The following is a 21929-nucleotide window of genomic DNA, read 5'->3' on the forward strand; positions in this document are numbered from 1 at the left end:
GAACAAGCTCACAAGTCAGATGCAATAGATATAGAGGAAATAACTGCTCTGCCTAAGACTTTAGCTAGCTACTAAAAAAGGGGTGCTTTCTGACTGTTGGAAAATGCTTACCGCTACATGCAATTTTACCTTCTGTGTTTGTTCTTTCCAAACCTCTTTAGCCAGCAAAAGGGAAATGCTGCTTGGAAGGAGAGTGAGAGTCTCTTGCACAGCAAGCTTGTCAGTGGGGTGCCTGCCAACGTGATTCTCAGATAATTCTGGTAATACCATTTGGTGCTTCCATGGTGACCAGTTAGCACTAAGGCCAAGCAGTAATGGTGCACCATGGTCAGCCCAGGCCACCACAGAAGCTGCAAACAGCCACAGAAGGAAATCTATGCACTAAACAGGAAAAAGGCAAAAATGCACTTTATTAAATGAATAATACAGAAGAGGAAGAAAACCCCAATAAAAAAAACCCCAAGCCAAAAATCCAGATGGTGGCTTGCTCTTCAAAACAATCATCTGAAAATTCAGCTAACATTCAAAATGCAAGAACTAAAAAGTTCTTAATATTCTCTTATGCTCTGAAGCAGCATAAGCCTTTTTCTAAACTCCAAATCAAACTAAAATATCTACAGAAAGAAAAGCAAAACCACACTCTTCTAAAATCATCCTTTAGATTAAGGCTGACCCACATTTCATTTAAAACGAGGAAATAACTTCTTTACAGCAAGCTGACTGTTGAGGAAAATTAGAGATGGTCACCCTTGTGGTACTGCAAATGGTTGGGAAATACTGCAGCAATGTAATGAATGCCTTTCTGATCTAAGCAGCAGCTTATTTTATGTCCTCAGCCAGAAGACTTAAGCAGCTGAACAGAGTAACAATGAACAATATTAGTTCCCTGAAACTGTCCAAGCCCTCTTAGAAACAGCAGCTGCATAGTTTTGACCTGCATAGACAGTTCTATTGGCGAATTCAAATTTTTGCTTTAATTGTTCTAAATACAGTAAATTCAAAGGAATTATTTTCTTTAGTTGCCTTTAGCTTCTATCATAATTTAAATGTCATGGTTACTTTAAAGTAAGAGTTTTAAATGCACAGACATTCACAAAAATCAACAAGAATTTCTCTATGGAGGCAAGATGACATAAAAGCATGGGGAATAATACTTATTGCTGAGGAAGAATGTGAAATACATCAAAAACTCCTTTTTTCCTGAAAGCTGCAAAGTACTTTCACAGCATGTACCTCTTTAAGATTGACATTTTGTAAGGGTGTTGACTGGTATGCTAGGTTTCTGATGTAGCCCATCAAGTCTAGCAGCCAGTCCATTCTTTTCAGCACTCCTAGAAGAACAAAAACATTGACTCACATAACACTAGAATGCACCACTTTTCATTAAAAAGCAAGCACAGGGAATCACTATAGCAACAAAGCACTGACTGTGGAAGAACAATGATCACCAATACCACTATCACATTTGATTCATGGTTGCTACTGACAGAAGGCATACGGGCAATTAAACTGTACAAAAACTTTGCTTAAAATGCAGGCAACACACTGGACACACAGAAAAAGGAATGCTGAGCTAGAATTATTTCACATTATGGCAGCCTGCCTGAACTTTTTGCCCCAGTACTTCATCTAAGTCTAGCACTGATGTCACTGTACATTGGGCAGGAATGTGGGGAGTGCTGCGAAAATCCTCCTACAGCGCAGAGAGGATCAGTAAAATACAGTTAAGGCATGCAAATAAAATCAGCCCTCAACCCAAGGATGGAACATACTTAATTGATTCAGATTCTGCTGTCCAAAATTTGTTCTACCTCCTACAAACTAATAACCATCTTCACCTTTGAGACCATATCACTTCGTACACTACCACTTCCTTGTACTCTTTACATGTGCCCTCTTTCATGTTGCCTCCTCTTTTACTCAGAGGAACCTCACTTCACTCATTAAAAACTGACTACTGTTTGAAGTTCTTCAACCACAGCTGGCAACTAAGGCATCTAGCAATGTAATGCTTTGAAGTTGTTCTGTGAACACAGGCAGCCAAAGATGCTTCTGCCATGAAAATGAGGAGACCTCATTCTTGCCTCCCTCTGTTCTTGTTTCTTCCTCCTTTATCTCCTGTGTGATTCTGCTACTTCTCTGGCATCAGCTCCAGTGCTTTATCAGATCCTTAGCTGAGACAGCCCAACTCATTAACCAACCAGAACTATCTGGTATGGTTATAAGGAGGTGGAAGGGCAATTTGTTTCCTGGGTTAACTCAGTGCAAGAAGTTCAGAAAAGCAAGCTATCTCCTTGGTTCAACCAATCTCAAGGGAACATGCCCCTACATACTGTCTCACACACTGATATATCAGATATTAGATCTGAAGGTTGCACAATTACTGGTCTCTGACATGCTATGTACATTTCTAATGCTAATGCTACTGTACACTGAAAGTCAAAAAAGACTAGGAAACACAGATCTAGTCAAAAGTCTGGTCTGCAAACAACCTGGCTGAGATAATGACTTACAGCTGATCCACAGAAACATAAAGAATTGGAGAAAAACATAAAAGCCATATTTGATACAAGTATTTGAAGAGCAGAAAAATTCTGAAGATTGAGTAGTTTCTAATATGGAGAAATTTCGAAACACGTGGGTTAAACCATCTTAAAATTATTTTAAAAGAATTAGTGTAGATCCATCGATATCTGTGACTTTGTTGTTGATTCTTCTTTAAGCCTGACCTTACCTGTGTTTTCATGGTTCACAATACGAGCATGATAGAAACCATGCAAGAGCATCCATAAAATACTTTCTTTCTGGTGATATCCTGCCACAGTATCAATCACGGCACTCAAGTTCATCAGAGGCAGTCTGCCTTGAGAAATTAAATACACTTTCGTGAATGTGGCCTTCTCTATATTGTTCTGCAAATGCAATTAAAACCAATGTTAAATTAAAATGCATTCCTCTTTATAAAAAAAGGGGAAAAATTCTTTGATTATCTAGCAGGCTAATTTTTCTTCAATACAATTATGAAACAGAAGAATGTACATATTACTTTAATTTTACATGCTTCTAAATAGTGCAAAGTGCAACTCAGTACTGTTTGACTGTTTTCATACTTCTTTAAATTTTACATTCCCCTTTAAACTGAAATGAGCCAGCTTGACCGTTCTGGAGACTCACATCTCTTGCAAGACAGAGTCACTGCAGTGACAAAAAGGGTTTTCTAAATGGTGTTTTCCAGTGTGGAAATAAGACCTCAAAGATATAAGGAAATGACAGTTCAGTTTTTCTAACCTGTTTAAATGCATGATTCTCTAGCGAATCTGCCAGTAAACAGAACAACAAGGTTTTATGTCATGGGTGTTTGTTTGTAACAACCTGATCTGAAACCATCAAGTCCTTCCACGCAGGTAATTTCTTAGCATTTCAGCTGCTAAAAATTCCACTGCTGATTGATTCCACTGGTGAGCGAGAAGCTGAAAGCTTTTCTATTCCATTGTCATCCCTAGCCATCTTGTCCACCAGGAAACATTCTGAGTGTGAATGCAAACTTAGCACATTAAGTCAAGAACGGAAGGTTGTTCAGCCAAAGTATTTCACATTTTTAACTGAAGCAAGGATCCACCAGTTCAAGCACAGCTAGTCACTGGGCTGCATTTATGGTGGTTATGTTAACCAAAGAGGACTATGGTCTGCCATTTGCATCATTGGCCTTGGCTTCAGAGGATCTAACACCATTCCTGTTCTGCTAGGAGAGCCCTGCCTGACCTTGACGAAGTTACTTAAACTCTCCAGTTCAAAGCTCCCAGGTCAAACCAGTAGTATTTCAGTTCCCTTGAGAAAGTTTTGGATATGGGCTCTTGCCGCTTTTGCTTCTCTCTGCTGCCTGAAAATTAGAGCCAGAACACTCTTACTTGCATGGCAGATAAAACAGAGCTCTCAATGAGCTAAAACATGCTGGTGACAGGAAAAATGTTAAGGCATGCTTCTTTCACAAGATTTGGTGATAAAAGACCAGAAGTAAAACAGCATTACCTTAGAGATCTGGAAAATGTGATCAATCTCTGAATCAGCCATTTCTGAGATACATTTTGCTACATCAATATACATCTCCAGTTCACCTCTCTGGAAATAGAAAAGTAAATGCATATTTAGATGTATACTTCCAGGTTTCTTCATCATTAAATTGGTAAGTCCAGGAACTTCCTTAGTGATCATGATAAATATTTAATCTAGTCTCTAGCCTCATTTTATTTATTCTATTTTAGAAAGTCTGTGTTTGTTGGGGACTTCAATGTACTTAATTATTAAGGAATAATGGTATCTGAAAACTTTCAAAGAATTTGTTTTCTTTTCAATGGAAAAGTGCCTTTCCTTGGAGATATTTTCTGTAGCTAGACAGTTTCTTTAAATCATTGTGAGAAGCTTAATCCTCTGTGGGGAAAATACCCAAACCCTTCTGATTGTTCTCTGCTTCTGTTTTAATAACATTTATTTCAGTACTAATACTGTATTTTTCCATTACCAAATCATTTATGAGGGAAAAGTGCACATTAAATTGGTTTCACAACTTAGTCATATTGTAAAGAATATCCGAAAGTAACTTAAATTGAAATTATGCAGGCATCTTAACTACTATCACTAAAAATTTCACATCTACTTCATGTTTCAAATCTGATGGGTCAGTGCAAAAAGATGGGACTTACCATCAGTTAAAAATATCCAGTTACAATATTCATACACCTTATACTTACTCCTTACCTGAACTTCATTTGGTAGAAGCTCAAATATTTTCTCCACAGCCTGGCACAAAAAGCTCCAGCAGTACTGGGCAGGGTTTGGAAGTTTCATTGCCTGCATGAGCCCCTGTAAAACACACTGGCAAATTTCTGGTTTTTTGGTGCGGTTCTTCACCTCGAATTGTTGTATCACAAACACTTCTGTAAAAGACTGTAGTTTGTCTTCTGCAACATGTTTCATCCACAGAGGCAGGGACATGAAAAGGTATTTCTGGGTTTTCATCTGAAAAGCAAAAACTTCTGCTTAGTTTCAGGTTCTAGCTCTTCACTGACCTTCAAGTATTGTTATAAAGGATGAATTTATAAAAAAGTGGCTCAAACACCACTTAAAAAAAGCACTCAAAGTCATAAATACTTCTCATTTCTTCTTCCCTCTTTTGACGAATTGCTTGAATTAAGAAGAGTTCAAACTTGTCAACATTCTATTTTCCTTAAAAATTGAGGAACTTTCTTTTTATGAACCCTAGATATCATGTCTCTGTACCGGCAGGACAATTGTAATTTCCCTATATGGTGCCCACTGCATTCCTACATAAAGCATACTGACTAACTAGACAGCCAAGGACAGAAGTATGGTACTCCTAGCACCATTAATATTACTACCTAGTGAGGAAGAACAAATAATTACCTTGAAGGATCCAAAGCTCACACACTCTGTGGCTGAGCTCATTTTGTGACCTCAAATCCCCATTGCAGTGAGAAACTGGTGTTCAGAAATAAAATCTTTCTTTTTTTGGTACCTTATCAATTATGTATCTTAAAATTGCCACCAAGTGTTTGCGTATCTGTGAAGATGAATGAATTAAAAACTACAAGACAAAAATACCCCTTGAAGAACTGGAAAAGATCACAGAAATCCACATTGGATTTTATGGGAATTGTCATGAACGTGTTCCTCAATCTGTATAAACTGACAGAACTGCACAGTCAAGTGAACATGTTCCTCAATTTGTATAAACTGACAGAACTGCACAGTCAAGTGCACTGTGGGATTCAGGGAGTTTTATATACTGTATCATGGAGTCCATGTTGTACCTCTCTAAGAACTGCACTGTAGTGGAGGATAAGCCCAAATTTGATTATACTATAGGTTAGTCTATTGACTATCTACAGAATTAAGGCAAGGCTTTCAAGAAGTAACACATTTTACTAGATCAAGAGACACTGCTAGAAGAAGCAGGCAAGCTTTTGGACAGATACATTGGACTTTTTTCTAAGACTATCAGCTGGTATAATAAAAGATACTTTTTTTCTCCCTACATGCCATGCCTTCTTACATCTCTAGGTTGTCAGAGCTATAGCATAAAACGAGGGAGAGGAAAAAGATCTTAAGCAATCTAAGTAAAACCAATGTAGCAGATCTTAAGTTTGCCTTGAATTTCAAGGTGCCAGAACAGCCTTTCTCTCACTATAAATATTCACTAAACAATATTTCTGCAGGATTCTGAACCCAGTAATCCTTTTCTGGTGAGACATCCTAAACATCATCACTGAGGAATCCTATAGGAAAGAAGGAGGTGCTGAGGTCCCACAGATTTTCTGACATACATACACTGAGACTGTAGACAAGGGGAGGTGCCACCCACATCCCCAAAAGGATTGCTGCATTTTGAGATGACTGGGCCTGTGTCACAGCCAGTTGAAGGCAGAGATGTTTTACCTCATCGCCTAAAGCAGAAGAAAACAAACGGAAGTTATGAAGAAGTTATTATCACTTTAAATTTGTTCTCAACTCATAAAATAAAGGAGTCTTATTGTTCTACTAGAGCGCTACATTAAAATTTGCTTTTCTAGAGCTGCTGCTTAAAGCTTTTAAGCACATACATGTTTGAAGTCTCCTCATCCCATTCATGCACTTTCAGCAAGAAATCTCAGGATTTGTCCAAGTTCATTTCAATTCACTCAAGAATAAAAATGTGGGAATGGTAAGAAAAGTAAGAATTAAAAAACTCCTTGCCAAATAAAGAGAAAATTAAATCTACAGAAGGAGAAATGAGACAATATTCCTTCCTGCTAAATGTAGGAGTAATTAGCATTTGTTCACATTTCTGCTCTTCCATGTTCATATAATATGTCACAGAACAGAGGTTATTCACTGTTACTGCTGTGGATGCTTGGTTGCAGCATTCTCCAGGTTAACACATGGGAAGACCTTACTGTGCATAGAGGTTATGATGGTTATGGAGTCCTTATTGGTTTCCCTTTAAAATCCGCTTAATGACTGGTACAGCCTGTTTCTTAATAGAATAACTTGTCATAAATATGTGGAAGAGGTACTTTGAGCAATGGCATGGCTTCCATACAGTTCATGATTGCTACAGCAACATAAAGACAAACAATTTTAAGTATACTAGCATCTGACCCATTAGACAGAAGATACATTACTGTTAAATGTCAGCATAAACCTTAAATAGGTGCTTTGCAAGTTAAAAAGTTCTTTCAGTAATGAAAGTGGCAATCTATATAACGTGACTTTATACAGTTCACTAATATTAGTGCATGAACAAAGCAAAGATTTAAGAATCTAGTATCAGGCTCTTCAAAATAAAGTATCTTATACAAGAAGTTAAGTCATCTGCAGAACTTGGAAAGGGTGAAATTGTAACAAGATACTTTGGTAAACAATCAGAAAATTGTCTCTCACTAGCTTGGACTGCTAAGACACAGATTATGGTTTGCCTATGACTGTTCACTTCAGAGCACTACTGAATAACAAACAGGTACTACTTCAATTACATTATATAGCTTCTGCTCAGCAACAACTGCAATAAACCTTGTAAGATGGGAAAGCAATCTGTTATCTTCAATATGTTTACAGACGAACAAATCTTCACAGTAGAATTTGTGAAACATTTAAGGTTCATAAAAACAATCATGAATTCTCAGACATGGATAACAGTGACCTAGGGAATCTGAGAGAACTGAGTACATACTCTTAATTTTCATAAAAATATCCATGATATAGCTGCTCCAGAAAAAGCATGTTAAGAGTGCCAGGTCGAGGGACATGATTCTCCCCCTGTACTCTGCTCTCATGAGACCCCACCTGGAGTACTACGTCCAGCTCTGGGGCCTCCTAACATAAGAAGGACATGGGCCTGCTCGAGTGGGTTCAGAGGAGGGCCACAAAGATGATCAGGGGTCTGGAGCACCTCCCCTACGAGGACAGGCTGAGAGAGTTGGGGTTGTTCAGCCTGGAGAAGAGAAGGCTCCGGGGAGACCTTATAGCAGCCTTCCAGTACCTAAAGGGGGCCTACAGGGAAGATGGGGAGGGACTCTTTCATCAGGGAGTGTAATGATAGGATGAGGGGTAATGGGGGTGGTGAGGCACTGGAATAGGTTGCCCGGAGAAGTTGTGGATGCCCCATCCCTGGAAGTGTTCAAGGCCAGGCTGGATGGGGCTTTGAGCAACCTGGTCTAGTGGAAAGTATGCCTGCCCATAGCAGGGGAGTTGGAACCTGATGATCTTTAAAGTCCCTTCCAACCCAAACCACTCTATGATTCTGTAACTATTAGGTCATAATACAACTGTTCTGCGTTATACTTTCTAGCACAACATGACTATTGCTCATTAGCACACAGCAAGACCTATTTCTGCATGTAAATATAATCTAGAGAAGGGTGTGCAACTTCCACAACACTACAGAGGGCCAGTCAAGAGAGATTATGTATAAAAATGTAGACTATGATGCTGTCTGAAGTCAATAAAACTTAGTCACAAAACTGATGTACTGTTTCCTCTGGAATTCCCCTGATTGACAAAAGTAATACTCCTAAATGAAAAACAGGAATAAAAAAATCCCCCATACATTTAACAAGTTTCAGCTATTCATAAGGTTGCATGCCAATTTGCATCAGCAGAGCTCAGTATAGGAAATTCTTTCACTTATTCTTATGAAAGACTTTACAATCAATTGCAAGAATACCAAGTGAAACAGAAATTGCAGCTCAAGTATAAGCAAAATGTTTAATATGTAGCCAAAATCCTTCTGTATCTAGCAAGTAGTTGTTCCTCATAGGACATTAATTAGTTACATTTTTAGTGCTTATACAAGCACTCTGTATAAGTAAAATAAACACCAGAAAGAAATAAGAACAACCTTCCATATTCTGGGCTGTACAGCACAGCAATTTAAATGCAACAGTTGTAAAAGAATCTGCAAGGCCAGTAATAACAGTTACATATATCAGGAGAAACAAAACTCAGTGGAATCAAACAAGGGAATACAGAACTTCGCACAGTAGTTTGTTGGGTTTTCTTAAGGAAATGAGTTTGAAACTCAGACACTTATACCAACCAAAACAGGCACCGACAGATATCCTGAGTAGAAAAATATTATACAAGCTGTTCAACACAATACTTCAGGATCAAAGCTACTCTACAGCACGAAGAAAAATGCTCTTAGAAGCACTGACAAAATCAGGATCATGATAGAAAAAGGGATATGCTTTTCTCTGTCACCCAGTGTAATTTAGTAGAAAGTGTATTTCAGACTAGTGATAGCTAGATTAACTATGGAACAGTTCAAACTTGTGATAAAGCTGCCTGCAGCCTCTGACACAGGCATTGGACCAGCATTTAGTGGATACTGAAAATAAGATACAATTAGTTGAGTTTCATGATGGGCTCTTCTTACTGTAAATAGTTCAAATGAAAAATTTGGTCCAATTTCACCAGTGGTTTAGGTAACTTCCAATACTCCTCCCAACTTCTCAGCTCTGATCTTCTCTAGTTTTTTATTGAGTTAAAACAAACTGTGTCCACACGGTGATCACAAATATATGCTTGCAAACATTAAAAAGTTGGTCTTGAAAGCATAGTAAACACTTCAATCCCTGCAATAACTTCAAGCCCTGAAGTGGGCTCTAAAGTTTTTGAAAGCTGTGTTAGTAAAGAAGTCCTGTGACAAGTACAAAAGACTTAATAGAAAACTATTAACCTTACCAAAGTTTAGCCTCATCAAAGGAGAAAGAATGGATGCCCAGTTTACAGGTGGATACTGATGGCTTTCTCCAACTAATGCAATGGGTGCCAGTGCTACTTTCACCAGCTCAGCTGGGACAGATTCAGGGCCTGTAACAGAAGATTCAATCAGAGTCTGAGTTTTATACACACACATTTGGCTAAACAGCTCAGGAAAAAAATATGAGCACTGCACTGAAGACCAATCTGTAGGGAAGAACTGAAAAGCATTATAGAATTACTGTTATTTCTTTTTGTATCTGAGAATTAGCTATCTCTTGTTTGTAATCAACAGTTGTATTTTTAACATTTACGTCCTATCAAAAAAGGCTTTTTGTTACTGATAAATAGAAGCTTTCAGGTTCCTTCTCCTTGAACCAATTTATGACTTAATTACAGATATTCATCTAGTAGGGTAGTATTTTTGCATTTGTTAGTAGGAGAACAGCGAAGTTTTCTGACACTGTTCTTCTTCCCGATCCTGCAGGTACAGGCCACAAAAACTGTCAGACAGGTGCTAACCTTTGATACATACTGTGTTCCTTAAACAAAGGGAGTTAAGTCAATGAAAGTCCTCCTGGAGGCAAGGCATGGGCAATTTTTACCTCCACTGAAAGCAAAGCCTGCTTCATAGAACAGCAGTGAGCTCACTTTGCTCCACAGAGGAATAATCTCATTTGCTTTATCATCCTTAAGACTGTACTCCAAGGCATTTCTTTTACTAGCACTTGTTATGTAAGAGCATACTTTCTTCAGGTTCCTTTGCATTTATCACACATTGCCGTAACCCATCTGAACACCACTATGTTACAGAAAATCTTAACCTGGGATCACTGAAATAAGGGGCAGCATAAAGTTTGTCTGATTATGGAGTACTCCTGAGGATACATGCTAACACTTAAAGTGATTTGACTTTCATTCCCACAGGGAAGATATATCATCTCACAGACACACAGGGAAGGGGAAAGGTTTAAAAAGTCATAAAAATTCAGTGGAGAAAACTAAAGCCCTAACTACACAATTCTTTTTGAGTGTTATTCATTTCTTGTTTATAGATTAAATATCCCACACTAGTGAATTTCAAATTAGTATTTAGAAAAGTTCTCTTAGCAAATAAGAGCAGGTTATTAAGGTCACCTTTTATAGTCATAACAAATTTCCCAGAGGGATACTGTAGTTTGACCCCTTCTTACCTTTCTTTCCACTTTCAATGGCAAAGTCAATGGCTGCCCTGATAAAGCTGGTTTCAGGCAAGTAGCTAAAATCTGGAGGAACTGTGAAGACAAAAGGACTGTTTATATACTAAAACATGCCAGCAGAAATTATAACCTCCAGCTCCCATATAAATTCAAAGGCCAAACTGAGCTATGTTTGAGCTAACTAATTCTGTAGATGACTCAAAGCATTTAGACCACAAGATAATTGATAGATGTATTTGCTTTTCCACTTCTAAGGCAAGCTAAACATTTGTGTTGGTGAGAGGTGCCAGGTCTAAAAAAACAAATTCATTGACCAACTGAAAAGCCAGGGATAAGAACTTTCTTAAAATGTATCAGCCACTGCAAGTCAGGCTTTAAAAGTGTATTGGGTTTGTGTGCCAAGGTTTTGGTAGCGGGGGACAGGGGGGTGACAGGGGTGGCTCCTGTGAGAAGCTGCTAGAAGCTTCCCCTATGTCTGATACAGGCAATGCCAGCTGGCACCAAGATGGACCCACCGCTGGCCATGGCCAAGCCAATCAGCAACACTGGTAGAGCCTCTGGTATGACATATTTAAGAAGGAAAAAAAAAAGTTGCTGCGACACAGAACTGACTCCCGTGGGACAGACCCCACGCTGGAGCAGGGGAAGAGTGAGGAGTCCTCCCCCTGAGAAGGAAGGAGCGGCAGAGACAACGTGCGATGAACTGACCCCAACCCCCATTCCCTGTCCCCCTGTGCTGCTGGGGTGGGGTGGGAGGTAGGTAGAAAATCCGGGAGTGAAGTTGTGCCCAGGAAGAGGGAGGGGTTAGGGGAAGGTGTTTTAAGATTTGGTTTTATTTCTCATTACCCTACTCTGGTTGATTGGCAATAAATTAAGTTAATTTTTCCCAAGTTGATTCTGTTTTGCCCGTGATGTAATTGGTGAGTGATCTCTCCCTGTCCTTATCTCGACCCATGAGCCTTTTGTTCTATTTTCTCTCCCTTGTCCAGCTGAGGGGGGGAGTGATAGAGTGGCTGCATGGTGCTTACTTGCTGGCTGGGGTTAAACCACAACAAAAAGGGAGAGCTTCAAAAGCTTAGTAAGCTTAATACAACAGACACATTCCGTATCTATCTAACCTCAGGCACAAGTGCCAAGATTATACAAAAGCAGAAACTCCAAGAATCTTTTTTTCTGTGATGAGGAAGTTTATCTACACTTCGTATTATTGGTTCCCAACTTGGTTCACACTGAAGTGAACAGCTTCCACTTCATTAGTTCCCTTCTATTATTGGTATTTCATCAATGGTGTAATCCTGCCTTTATTTTACCAACGATATTGAAACAACACCAGAAGGTAATGATATATCGACAGAATATGAATTTCTGTGCTGTTACACTGAAAGGGCACAGAACACTAGTTTTTGACTTCAGCTAACCAGAGAAGATCTGTTCTAGAAAAACACTTTTCAAAAGTCAGGTTGCTCTTGTTATCAATCAGTTTTTAAGTGTTGGCTATTTTATACAGTGGGAAGTGCTAAAACAAAGAGTAGATTAATCAGTTATCAGGGCATGGAGTGGATAATGTAGATGTCAAACACATGTGCCATACGCAGTGTAAAACTTCTTTACAATTTATTCTATAAAAGAATAAAGACAGAAGCAATATACAAGTTTGACCAGAAAAACTTAGAACCTTACTTTGATACTGCAAGCAAAAGCAGATGGGGGGATCCTATGCAGCACACTGATTCCTGCTTCATGTTCCAACCTTCAGGTCTGGCACACAGGACCATGAGGTCTCCAATTCAAAGGCTGTCATGTCATTTAATAGGGCTGCAACGTCTAGCCTGTATTGTCTAATGTGTTTGTTGCTGCCTTTTTAGTTAGGTGCTACTTCTATATGTTCTTTAAGCAGCAATAATAAAGCATCTTACCGGATGCCCTGTTTTGGGTAGAAGACAAACAGGACATATGAAGGCGTCCCAAAAGTCCGGCTGCATTTGTCTGAAGGCCAACCTGCCCTGAAAAACTGATTATCTGTTGAGACAATAAACCACTAGTTAGACAATTTTCCCTGCATTGTCTCACTTAGGCTGGACACAGACATTATGCAGTTTCTTTAAACAGATTTGGCCTGTTTGTGCAAGGTGTCATGGTTCCCTAGCGCATTATCCAAAGCAGGGGACAGAGGCTACATTCTTACCTGTGTAAGGGTTCTGATGACTTCATTCAGCTTACTTTGAAACTGAGAGGACTGAATGCTCTCAGATTTCAGCTGCCAAAGGAAAAAAAATGATGTGAATTTTATAAGGCAACAAAAGAAACAACAAAACAGAGAACACGTACTGAAAAGACAGATTACATTTGCACACATGCCTTTTTGTGGGAGAGTGGAGGACAAAAAGAGAAAGCCTAAGTGGCTGTAAACTTTTCCCCAATAGCACTGCACATGGGCCACATGAAGGGAAAATGGAACAAACCCCATGTTACACATTGTAATTTCATCCCGCCTGGTTCATATCCAGCATGACTCACTATTGCATAAATGGGATGCCCTGGTATATATATAACCACTGCTGTAAGGACGCAGAGGATGTCATTCCATCTTGCCTTCTAGCCAAATTTCTAGAAGCGATAAAGGTACCATTTGCTTTCATGTTCTCACCTCTATCATGCCTCCTTCAGAACCCACCAGTGCAACCAGCCCACTGACAGCAGCCAGACGGTGCATTGTTGGAGAACCCTGGAAGTGTAATTCAGGATCAGTGAGTCAATGCCATCACACATCACTCCTGTAGGGCAAACCACATGTTTCTTCCGACTTAAAAACCATGACCGCTATCACTTGTACAGCTCTCATCCCAACAACCTTTTCAGGTCAGACTCCAGCATGCTGGATCATTATTCATCCCTCTCTTGGTGAATGAAAGCTTCAAATGGAGCTTCCCCTGCCTCATCCCCAAACTGAAATCATCATGCATTTCTCCCTGACAAATCACTTTCTTCTAGCATGCTGTATTCCACAAAATATGCCAGTGCAATTCAACTCTGAAATACTGTTTCTTTAATGATACTTACCTTCAGCTGCAATCTTAATATGCAAGTTTACAGTTTGATTTCAAACACACAATTTTTGTTACAATGAGATAAAATTATTATAACAACCGAGGCACTATAATCACCATTCTGTTAGTCTAATTTTGATAAAGAGCACCTAATTTCACAAGGCATCTTCATTTAATAACCTAGATTTTATCCTTGGATATTGTTCCAATTAGTAAAGATGTCCAAATTAGGATGTCATTGAAATAAGCATTTCCCATAAATCATCCAAGCAGAAAAGAAACTTTTTTTTTCCTTTAGCAAACAGCCCAAAGACATATTTTTGTTTCCAAATGTCAATCAAACAGCATGTTCAGATAGTTCTAACTTTTCCTAGCATCGCTCCTGCAGAAGCAAGGAAAATTATGTCCCTACCATTCATTTAAAACCATCCCTCCTCCCCCCCTGCAAAAAACAGGATATGAATTCAAACTCCTTTACCTCTGCAAGCACAATTTTTATCCAGGTTGGCATTAGTCTGTTACTCAGGTCTTCGGCTTTCCCATGACCACAAGCTGACAATCCATGTACTATTGCGCCTAGAGCTAAAGCAAAACCGTGGGTCTGTAAGGTGAAAGAGACACATTAAAAAACAGATTTTCCAAAGGATTCTGTATTCTTTTTAATATTTATTATTGAAACATTACTTAAATATTTATTATTTCCCAATAATTACAGGTAATGTCTTTGTCTAAAATACTGGATGCTTTCTTATTTCAAGTATTTTCTCATGTCAATTGACATAGGATTTTCTGAGATTAAATACTGATCTTTGGCACATAGATTGCTCTGGAGCCTTTATTTTAGAGCAGACTTGAAGCACATATGAAGATAAAATACTTAGCAAAAGTAGTTTGTTTTGACTTCCTATTTTCCAGCTAAACATTCTAAACAGCTGATTACTGTAAAAGCAGGCTTTGATTCAAAATGGTTGCCTTTTTAATTTTTTTTTTCCTTTTTTTCTGGCAAGCATGTAATAAAAAAAGGACATGCACTGAAATATGGAAATTATTTTTGGCATTTTTAGAGGGTAACCCAAGGACGCTAGGGATGAAACAGACACTTGGAGGAAGCTGTGGCTGTAGTTATGATGCACTGCTTGGAGGCTAAGGGAAAGCAAAAATTCAGAAGAGCACAGTAGATGTATTTTCCTACTAATTAAAAGAATCTAAAGAAACATGTTATAAAAGAGACAAAAATTGGCAACATGCAGGGACTAAACACATGAAGAACTCAAAAGTACCAACTTCCCTTCTAAACACAATCAAACATATAAAATCTGTTTTTATTTTACTGTCTGGTAATTGCTATACACCCGTAGACAGAGCATCAATGGATCAAGTGGTAGTCTTGGTAATTGCACGGTATGCACAACATGCTCAATGTTAGTTAATGCTGAAAGTAGACCAATATCATTTTCTTGAAGTTACAGTCTGGGTAAAGCAGTATCCAATATTAAATAGGTAAGAGAAAACCAGAACTGAAGCAAAGCCTAAACACTGAATTATGACCTGCTGATTATTTTCCACTAAGGTCCGTAGCTTATTCATGGCCTCCTCAGCCTCAGCTGCTTCTATGATTCCAACACTGAAAGCAGAGACACAGGAACAGGCCACAGAATAGGCAAGTACCTGAAAAAAATTATTTAATTCTGTTAACCAGTGTTCGATCAAATTCACTGTAGCAATGTGCACATGGAGCAATGTGCCAGCACAATAAAAAAGCCATTTTCAATTTATACTTTCAGATGTTTATTCCCTCTCTGAAAGATTCTTCATTGATGCTAAATTAAACAAACACAGGTAAAGCTTGGAAGTGCTTCTGGTTTTATGTAGGTCAAACTCCTGATCTTCCACACAAATGTAGCTATTCTTCTTAACATAAGTATCTGATCATTATTTATGTGAGCTTACACAGCATGCTATGACCCATCAGGGCTACAAGCAGGTCCACAAGGCCAGAAGAGGAGCATGTAGTAGAACTGTCTCTCCTACACACAGTGCATGACACTAGCCTCATGCAGAAGGATTCACAAGTGACACTGATTTTCTGTTCTTCAGTCTTAGAGCTGGAGAATAAGGAAATGGAAGTCTGAACTTGCAACAAGGTAACTGTGCCAACTGTTTAACCTCCTTCCTACCAAAGCTAAACCACAGAACAACACATGGCTTTAAGGTAAGTAGAGAGCACCTATCTACTGTGCAGGACTGACAATAATTTGACTTCCAGCAAGTAATGCTCAGATTGTACCTCTTGTTGCAGCAGGCCAAAGTTACCTCTCATGTACAGGATTATATCCCCAGCCATTTATGGCTCTGAAAGAGCCTCTTGTGCGTCTCATAAATATCACAGCACTCATCCTAGGGTGCTGGCCAAATTTTATTCATGTAATTATCTGTACAATTCCTTACAGAGATTTTAATTGAAAAGAGTAGATTTTGCTTCTCATCCCAAAGCATCTCATGATGTTAAACAGCTGCTGCCTTCCGTCTCAGAAGTTGCTGTATTTAACCCAGTTTAAGTTCAGTAAAGCACTTTGAGATCTCTGGGGAGAGAGAAATAATTTCATAGCTGTAAGTCATTTTAATGCATGAACCATAAACTGCAAAAGGCTAATCCCCAGCATATATGCACTGCCAAAAAAACCCTGAACTCCATTAAAGAAGGCCTTTAATAAAGAGCTTTCAGAGCAGTACCCAGGGAAAGAGAATAATACTACCAATCTCTGCTAACTCCCTTTAAAAAAACCAGAGGATTATGCAACTCAGCTGTTCAGCTGCTGCAGGCTTACATACATCAGGTATAGGGTTGGTTTTTTTGTGCAAAACACCTGCTTATTCCGATTCTTCTTTTCTGTTGTAAAATCCTCCAATTTCATCAGTTTTCCTTCTCAAGCTTTACCTCATAGGTTATAGACTTAGTGCATGGGCCATGTCAAAACTTGCAGGACATATCTTGGCAAAATAAATTGAAATGCATGCTCAAACTTAGCGGAGGTCAGTTTAAAACTTCAAAACATAGTTATAATGAGAACAGCAAACAAGGCCATAGCAGCATTCACAAGTGCAAGATTCACATTAGCTAGTGACAGCAGCTTTCAAAGAAGTAAACAGAAGGCATATTGAAGGAGGAAGTATTAGCATTAAGACTGCCTCCAAGAGTAACCTGCTGTCTGCTTTCTTAAGTAGATCAGATGAGCAGTAAACAACTGCATATGAGACCCATATCCACAGTTACTCAGGACCTAACTTTCAACAATTTAATTTGAGGTTAATGAATTAAAGAAGCACTTCAAAGAATTATGTCTGTTATCTTTTCAGGCAGTTTCTTAATGTTTGTGCAGCATTACAGGTTACTCTATTATTATTATTATTGTTTTCTTCTGCAGATATAGACCCATACATTGTGAAAGAAATAACAGAAACCAAGCATTCCATACTACAGATACAAAGCTTCAGTAAAAAGTCTATAGTTATTAAAGGGAGGCAAGAAAGTAAAAGGAAGATTTAATATCTGCAATAAAATAGGTCATACCTCCTGGACCCATCTGCTTTGGTCCTCACTGCTGTCCAGGTATTTACAGAGTTTTTGAAATGAAGCGGAAACATGCACTCGCGATTCTGTTTGGCTACTGTGACTCATAAGGGAAAGAACAAGTCCTACTCCCAAAATACATCCAGTGCTTAAAGAGAAGACAAAAGAAAATTATTAAGCATGCTTTGGCTGCTCTGAACTCTCTTTTCACCCCAACAAGGGTTGCTGAGAAAAAAGACCTCTTGGCCTTGCCTGACGACTAGCCCTGTGGATAATTACTTACCACAGTCAATTTTACAAATGGTTTTTATTTCACACATCAGTGATGCTTTTGGGGAGACACAGGATTAAAGAAGAGCATAAGAAGGAAACTTGTGTTAAAAATAATAAATCCTACACATACAGCCTCATTATTCCTTCTGCCCCTCAAGAACCAATAGCTCCATCAACAAGCACATCAACTAGTATGACAGAAGTATGGATCTAAACTTCTGTATCTGATTTATACTGATATCCCAAACTCTGATAGCCCAGTTAAACATACTAATTACAGGTCCACTGGCTGTATTAGGGTCTGTTGCTCTCAGACTCCTCCAAGAGGTGTTCCAGTTTGCAAAAATAATGAAATTCATTTCAGAATGTGAGTGTCACGTATACATTCTAACCCATATGTACTAATATATGCATATGCAACCGTGGACCAGCTTCAACAGGGCAGACATATCCAGCACAACTAACAGTTTGATGCTGAGGATACTTAAAATTGCAACAGGAAGTTGCAACAGCTTCAAAGTATGTAACTTAATAGGGCAGCTGGCACGAACAGCTTCACAGTCTCTGCCTCTTTCACATTTGACCAGAAATTCCATTCTGGACCAAAGAACTCTTACTAAATTCAGCACCTGTGCTCCCACAACAAGTTTCAGTTTCCACAGGTCATCGGTCATAATATGGAAAAGTTTTGTCAGAAAATTCCCAAGCAGTTCTGGCTGCCATCATGAGATACTAAAAGCATAGCAGATACTCACTGCTCTGAAGGTGATCTCTCACTGGCACACATACACAATAGCTTAAAGAAGCAGGTCTTATGAACACTTTGTCCACCTCAAGCATCTCCCTGAGCATGCCAATGACAGACACTGCATGTAGCAAGGAGTTAAATGTGGCTAGGATCTTAGGCATTCCTCTAAGCTTCTGCCATCCAACTTAAAAATGGGAAGAGTTACTGCTTTTACTGACCTAAGTAAAAAAGAAACTTCTGAGAATAACTTCAGTCATGTTTATAAGCTAATGCTTTTCAGCAACTGGTGATGAAGATGGTGAGCATGACTAGAAAACTTGGGAGTGGTGTCTTGGCAGTGGCATCTTCTTCTTCCAGCAAAGAAGATGAAACAAACCTTTGGAATCAACTCTTTTAAGTAACTGCCATATCTGAATTAATGAACAGCCAACAAAATAAGGATGTGGCTTATACGTAAGAGTTCTATACACAATTTTACACTGTTCCTTGTTGACAAAAATACACAGAAAGAAAACAAAGTTCCTAATTAGAGGTACAATATATTATGTTGTTGACTCTCAGCAAAGACCCAAACCATAAGTGGGGACTGAAGCAAGAGTAAAACTTCACCCCCTCTGCTCCCCTTTTCGTAACTAGCAATTGTTTTCACTTGGCAACCTTGTTTGTGATCTGTATAAAATTAATACTTAAGTGCACTTCATCCACACAATATCTCAGATTTCCCAACCTTGTTTGTGATATATATAAAATTGATATTTAAGTGCACTTCATCCACACGGTATCTCAGATTTTCTCAGAAAATTTTAAGTGATTTACTACCAATGCATCAGACATACTGCACTATCATCACAACTCATATTTGAATCTAATGCCATTTATCTCAATAATGTAACTGAGCACTGTACAGTGCAGTACAGTCCATCACATCACAGAATGAAGGACTTAATGAACAAACCATGAAACAAAATAAAAGGCTTGTATTTTAGGATGAAGGAAAACTGGTATTTTCCTGATAATACTGAGGTCAGTGGAGTGTGACAGGTTTCTGTAAGAACAATATAAAAGTTTGATGACAGTTTTGATTGAAAATGTCTTCAAGTCAAATCAAACAGCTACTTACCTTGCAAAAAACTCCATAAAAAGCAAGTCAGTTTAATGCTCCACACAGCAATTTAAAGGAAGGGTATTGTGTATTTCAAGATTCGTAACAATTTGCTCTTTACCACATCTTTACTCAACGTGTATCAGTGTTTATATTTGTTTAATATTTCTCCAGTATTTATTCTTACAGAAGCAAGGTAGTCTGCCATGCAATAACTTTATACAAAAAGCCGTATTTGCAAAGGTCTTGTAGCATTCATCCTCAATATGGGACATGTAACAAGGCAAGCCAGAAAAACTCTACTGCTCCTAGGCATTCTCAAAAACTTTTTACATGCAAACCTTTCAAAAGCTCAGAGTTAACCCAATCTTCAACATGTTTTCTTTTGTTTGCTGGAAGGCAGGGGGGTGAGGAGGGGAAGCAAAACCTTCCAATACATGGACCATATGTACTGCTATGTTTGTTACCCATATGCTGTACTGTTACAACTGGAACCCTGCCTTTGATTTTTGTTTTTTTTTTTAATTATTTACTTATTATTTTTTCCTAGTACACTGAGGTTGAGCTGACAAAAATCTATTGAACGTAATCTACATAAATAACTAGAAAAGCTAACGACCATGAATGTACATGCTTGCTGAACCTGTGCTCTATGTAAGTTAGGCTTGGGAGGAAAAATGAGCTGTTATATAGCTTCTGTAATCAGTAAGTTTGACAAAACCTAGTAGCACAAAGAACTGTCTAAATCACCTGTCATGCACATTTTCCATACACGTGTATACTGAAAAGTGGTGTATCAGTATATTTTAAAAACATACGTATTCCAGTTTTTGTCTAACATAAGGGCAGATTTAAGGCCCACTCACAGATCTCTTGATAATGTCTGAGTGCATTCCATTTAAAATCAGGAGTAACTGCAAATCTCCTAAGGCTCTGCAATCTATGAAACTCTGTTTCAGTTGAAAAGTGCACAAGCATCATATTAACATGCTTAACCATCTGAAATGTTTTCCCGCTTTAAAAGATTATGAGATTATATTCACTTCCGCTTTTTTTCTTGTGTGGCTACAACAGATAAAAGAGTACCGATTTACAAGCATTATTCTCATGGAGACCTCTTCTGAGAGGAAACTTTTAAGTTTAGAGTATTTTATGCAACTTACACAGACACAAGGATTCTTACGCAGCATAAGTGGACTCTCATCAAGCTAAAGCACTGACTCAGGGAAAGACTGCTGCTGCTTATTGAAAACAACTCTGTTTTCTTCATTCCTCTTACCTATTTCCCCCACCCCCCTTTTTAAAAAGAGAATTCTCCTAATTAAATGAAGATGATTATACATAAAAGCAACATTCCTACCAAGGCTGACACGGTCAGTGAAGCGGGGTTGTGTGAGCTCCAGTTTGCAGGGCCTACACACTGACAAACCACTTTCTTATCTAAACACTCAAGGTAGAAAAACAAAACAAAACAAAAATTCTGCAAAAACCTCTTTCCTGATAACATCCTTCAGTGTGTGAGATGTCTCACTTAACACCCTGGAGAAGTGTGTTGCTGAGCAGAGAGGCACACCTAAAACAATCAGGAGGCATGCCAGACCGCACAAGCTCACAGCCGGGCGGCAGGGTGCGGGGCGGGGGGACGGACGGGACAGGACCCTGCGCTCCGGTAGGGGGCAGCATGAGGCCGGACAGCGGCGGCGGCGGCGGCCCGGCGGCCCGCAGAGCTTCCCGCGCCCGCAGGGCGACAGGCCGGTACCGGGAGCCCTCCTGGCCACACAGGACCTCACAGCAGCCGCAGGAGACGGTATGGCTACTGCTGGCATCCAGAAAAAAAAGAGAACTCCGTCCTCCCTCATCTCTACTGCATAATACACCTACTCTCAAAAAACTGGCAGCCTATTTTGAAGGAAAAAGAGAATCGCCAGTTTAGCGTGCGTGAAACACTGATGAAAAGATGAGTGTAACACTTATGCCCCACAGCTGGCCATGCCTATCATAGAATCACAGAATGGTTTGGGTTGGAAGGGACTTTAAAGATCATCAGGTTCCAACTCCCCTGCTATGGGCAGGCATACTTTCCACTAGACCAGGTTGCTCAAAGCCCCATCCAGCCTGGCCTTGAACACTTCCAGGGATGGGGCATCCACAACTTCTCCGGGCAACCTATTCCAGTGCCTCACCACCCCCATTACCCCTCATCCTATCATTACACTCCCTGATGAAAGAGTCC

General features: G+C 39.2%; 2 protein-coding genes across 6 annotated transcripts in view; one reads left to right on the top strand and one right to left on the bottom strand.

Moving 5' to 3' along the window:
* The window catches only part of PTPLAD2 (protein tyrosine phosphatase-like A domain containing 2), a 33597-nt gene extending 24602 nt beyond the window's left edge, over positions 1 to 8995 (top strand). Inside the window, exon 9 of the transcript XR_774170.1 lies at positions 8985 to 8995. The gene's annotated coding sequence lies outside the window, so the exon portion shown is untranslated. The remainder of the gene's footprint in view (positions 1 to 8984) is intronic.
* FOCAD (focadhesin) overlaps positions 1 to 21929 on the bottom strand; it is a 129680-nt gene that overhangs the window by 8463 nt on the left and 99288 nt on the right. For all 5 annotated transcript variants that reach the window (XR_774169.1, XM_010564448.1, XM_010564450.1 and 2 more), the window contains 14 exons: positions 17574 to 17721; positions 15551 to 15670; positions 14481 to 14603; positions 13603 to 13680; positions 13141 to 13212; positions 12872 to 12974; positions 10950 to 11030; positions 9739 to 9867; positions 6346 to 6461; positions 4756 to 5016; positions 4030 to 4119; positions 2735 to 2912; positions 1234 to 1331; positions 130 to 381 (listed from right to left, as the gene is read on the bottom strand). Coding sequence is in view for 4 of the 5 variants with exons in the window: in XM_010564448.1 (XP_010562750.1) it covers positions 130 to 381; positions 1234 to 1331; positions 2735 to 2912; positions 4030 to 4119; positions 4756 to 5016; positions 6346 to 6461; positions 9739 to 9867; positions 10950 to 11030; positions 12872 to 12974; positions 13141 to 13212; positions 13603 to 13680; positions 14481 to 14603; positions 15551 to 15670; positions 17574 to 17721 (1849 nt within the window). In the remaining variant the exon portion in view is untranslated. The remainder of the gene's footprint in view (positions 1 to 129; positions 382 to 1233; positions 1332 to 2734; positions 2913 to 4029; positions 4120 to 4755; positions 5017 to 6345; positions 6462 to 9738; positions 9868 to 10949; positions 11031 to 12871; positions 12975 to 13140; positions 13213 to 13602; positions 13681 to 14480; positions 14604 to 15550; positions 15671 to 17573; positions 17722 to 21929) is intronic.

The sequence above is a fragment of the Haliaeetus leucocephalus genome, unplaced genomic scaffold (assembly GCF_000737465.1).
Source record: "Haliaeetus leucocephalus isolate CR32 unplaced genomic scaffold, Haliaeetus_leucocephalus-4.0 Scaffold180, whole genome shotgun sequence".
NCBI lineage: Eukaryota > Metazoa > Chordata > Aves > Accipitriformes > Accipitridae > Haliaeetus > Haliaeetus leucocephalus.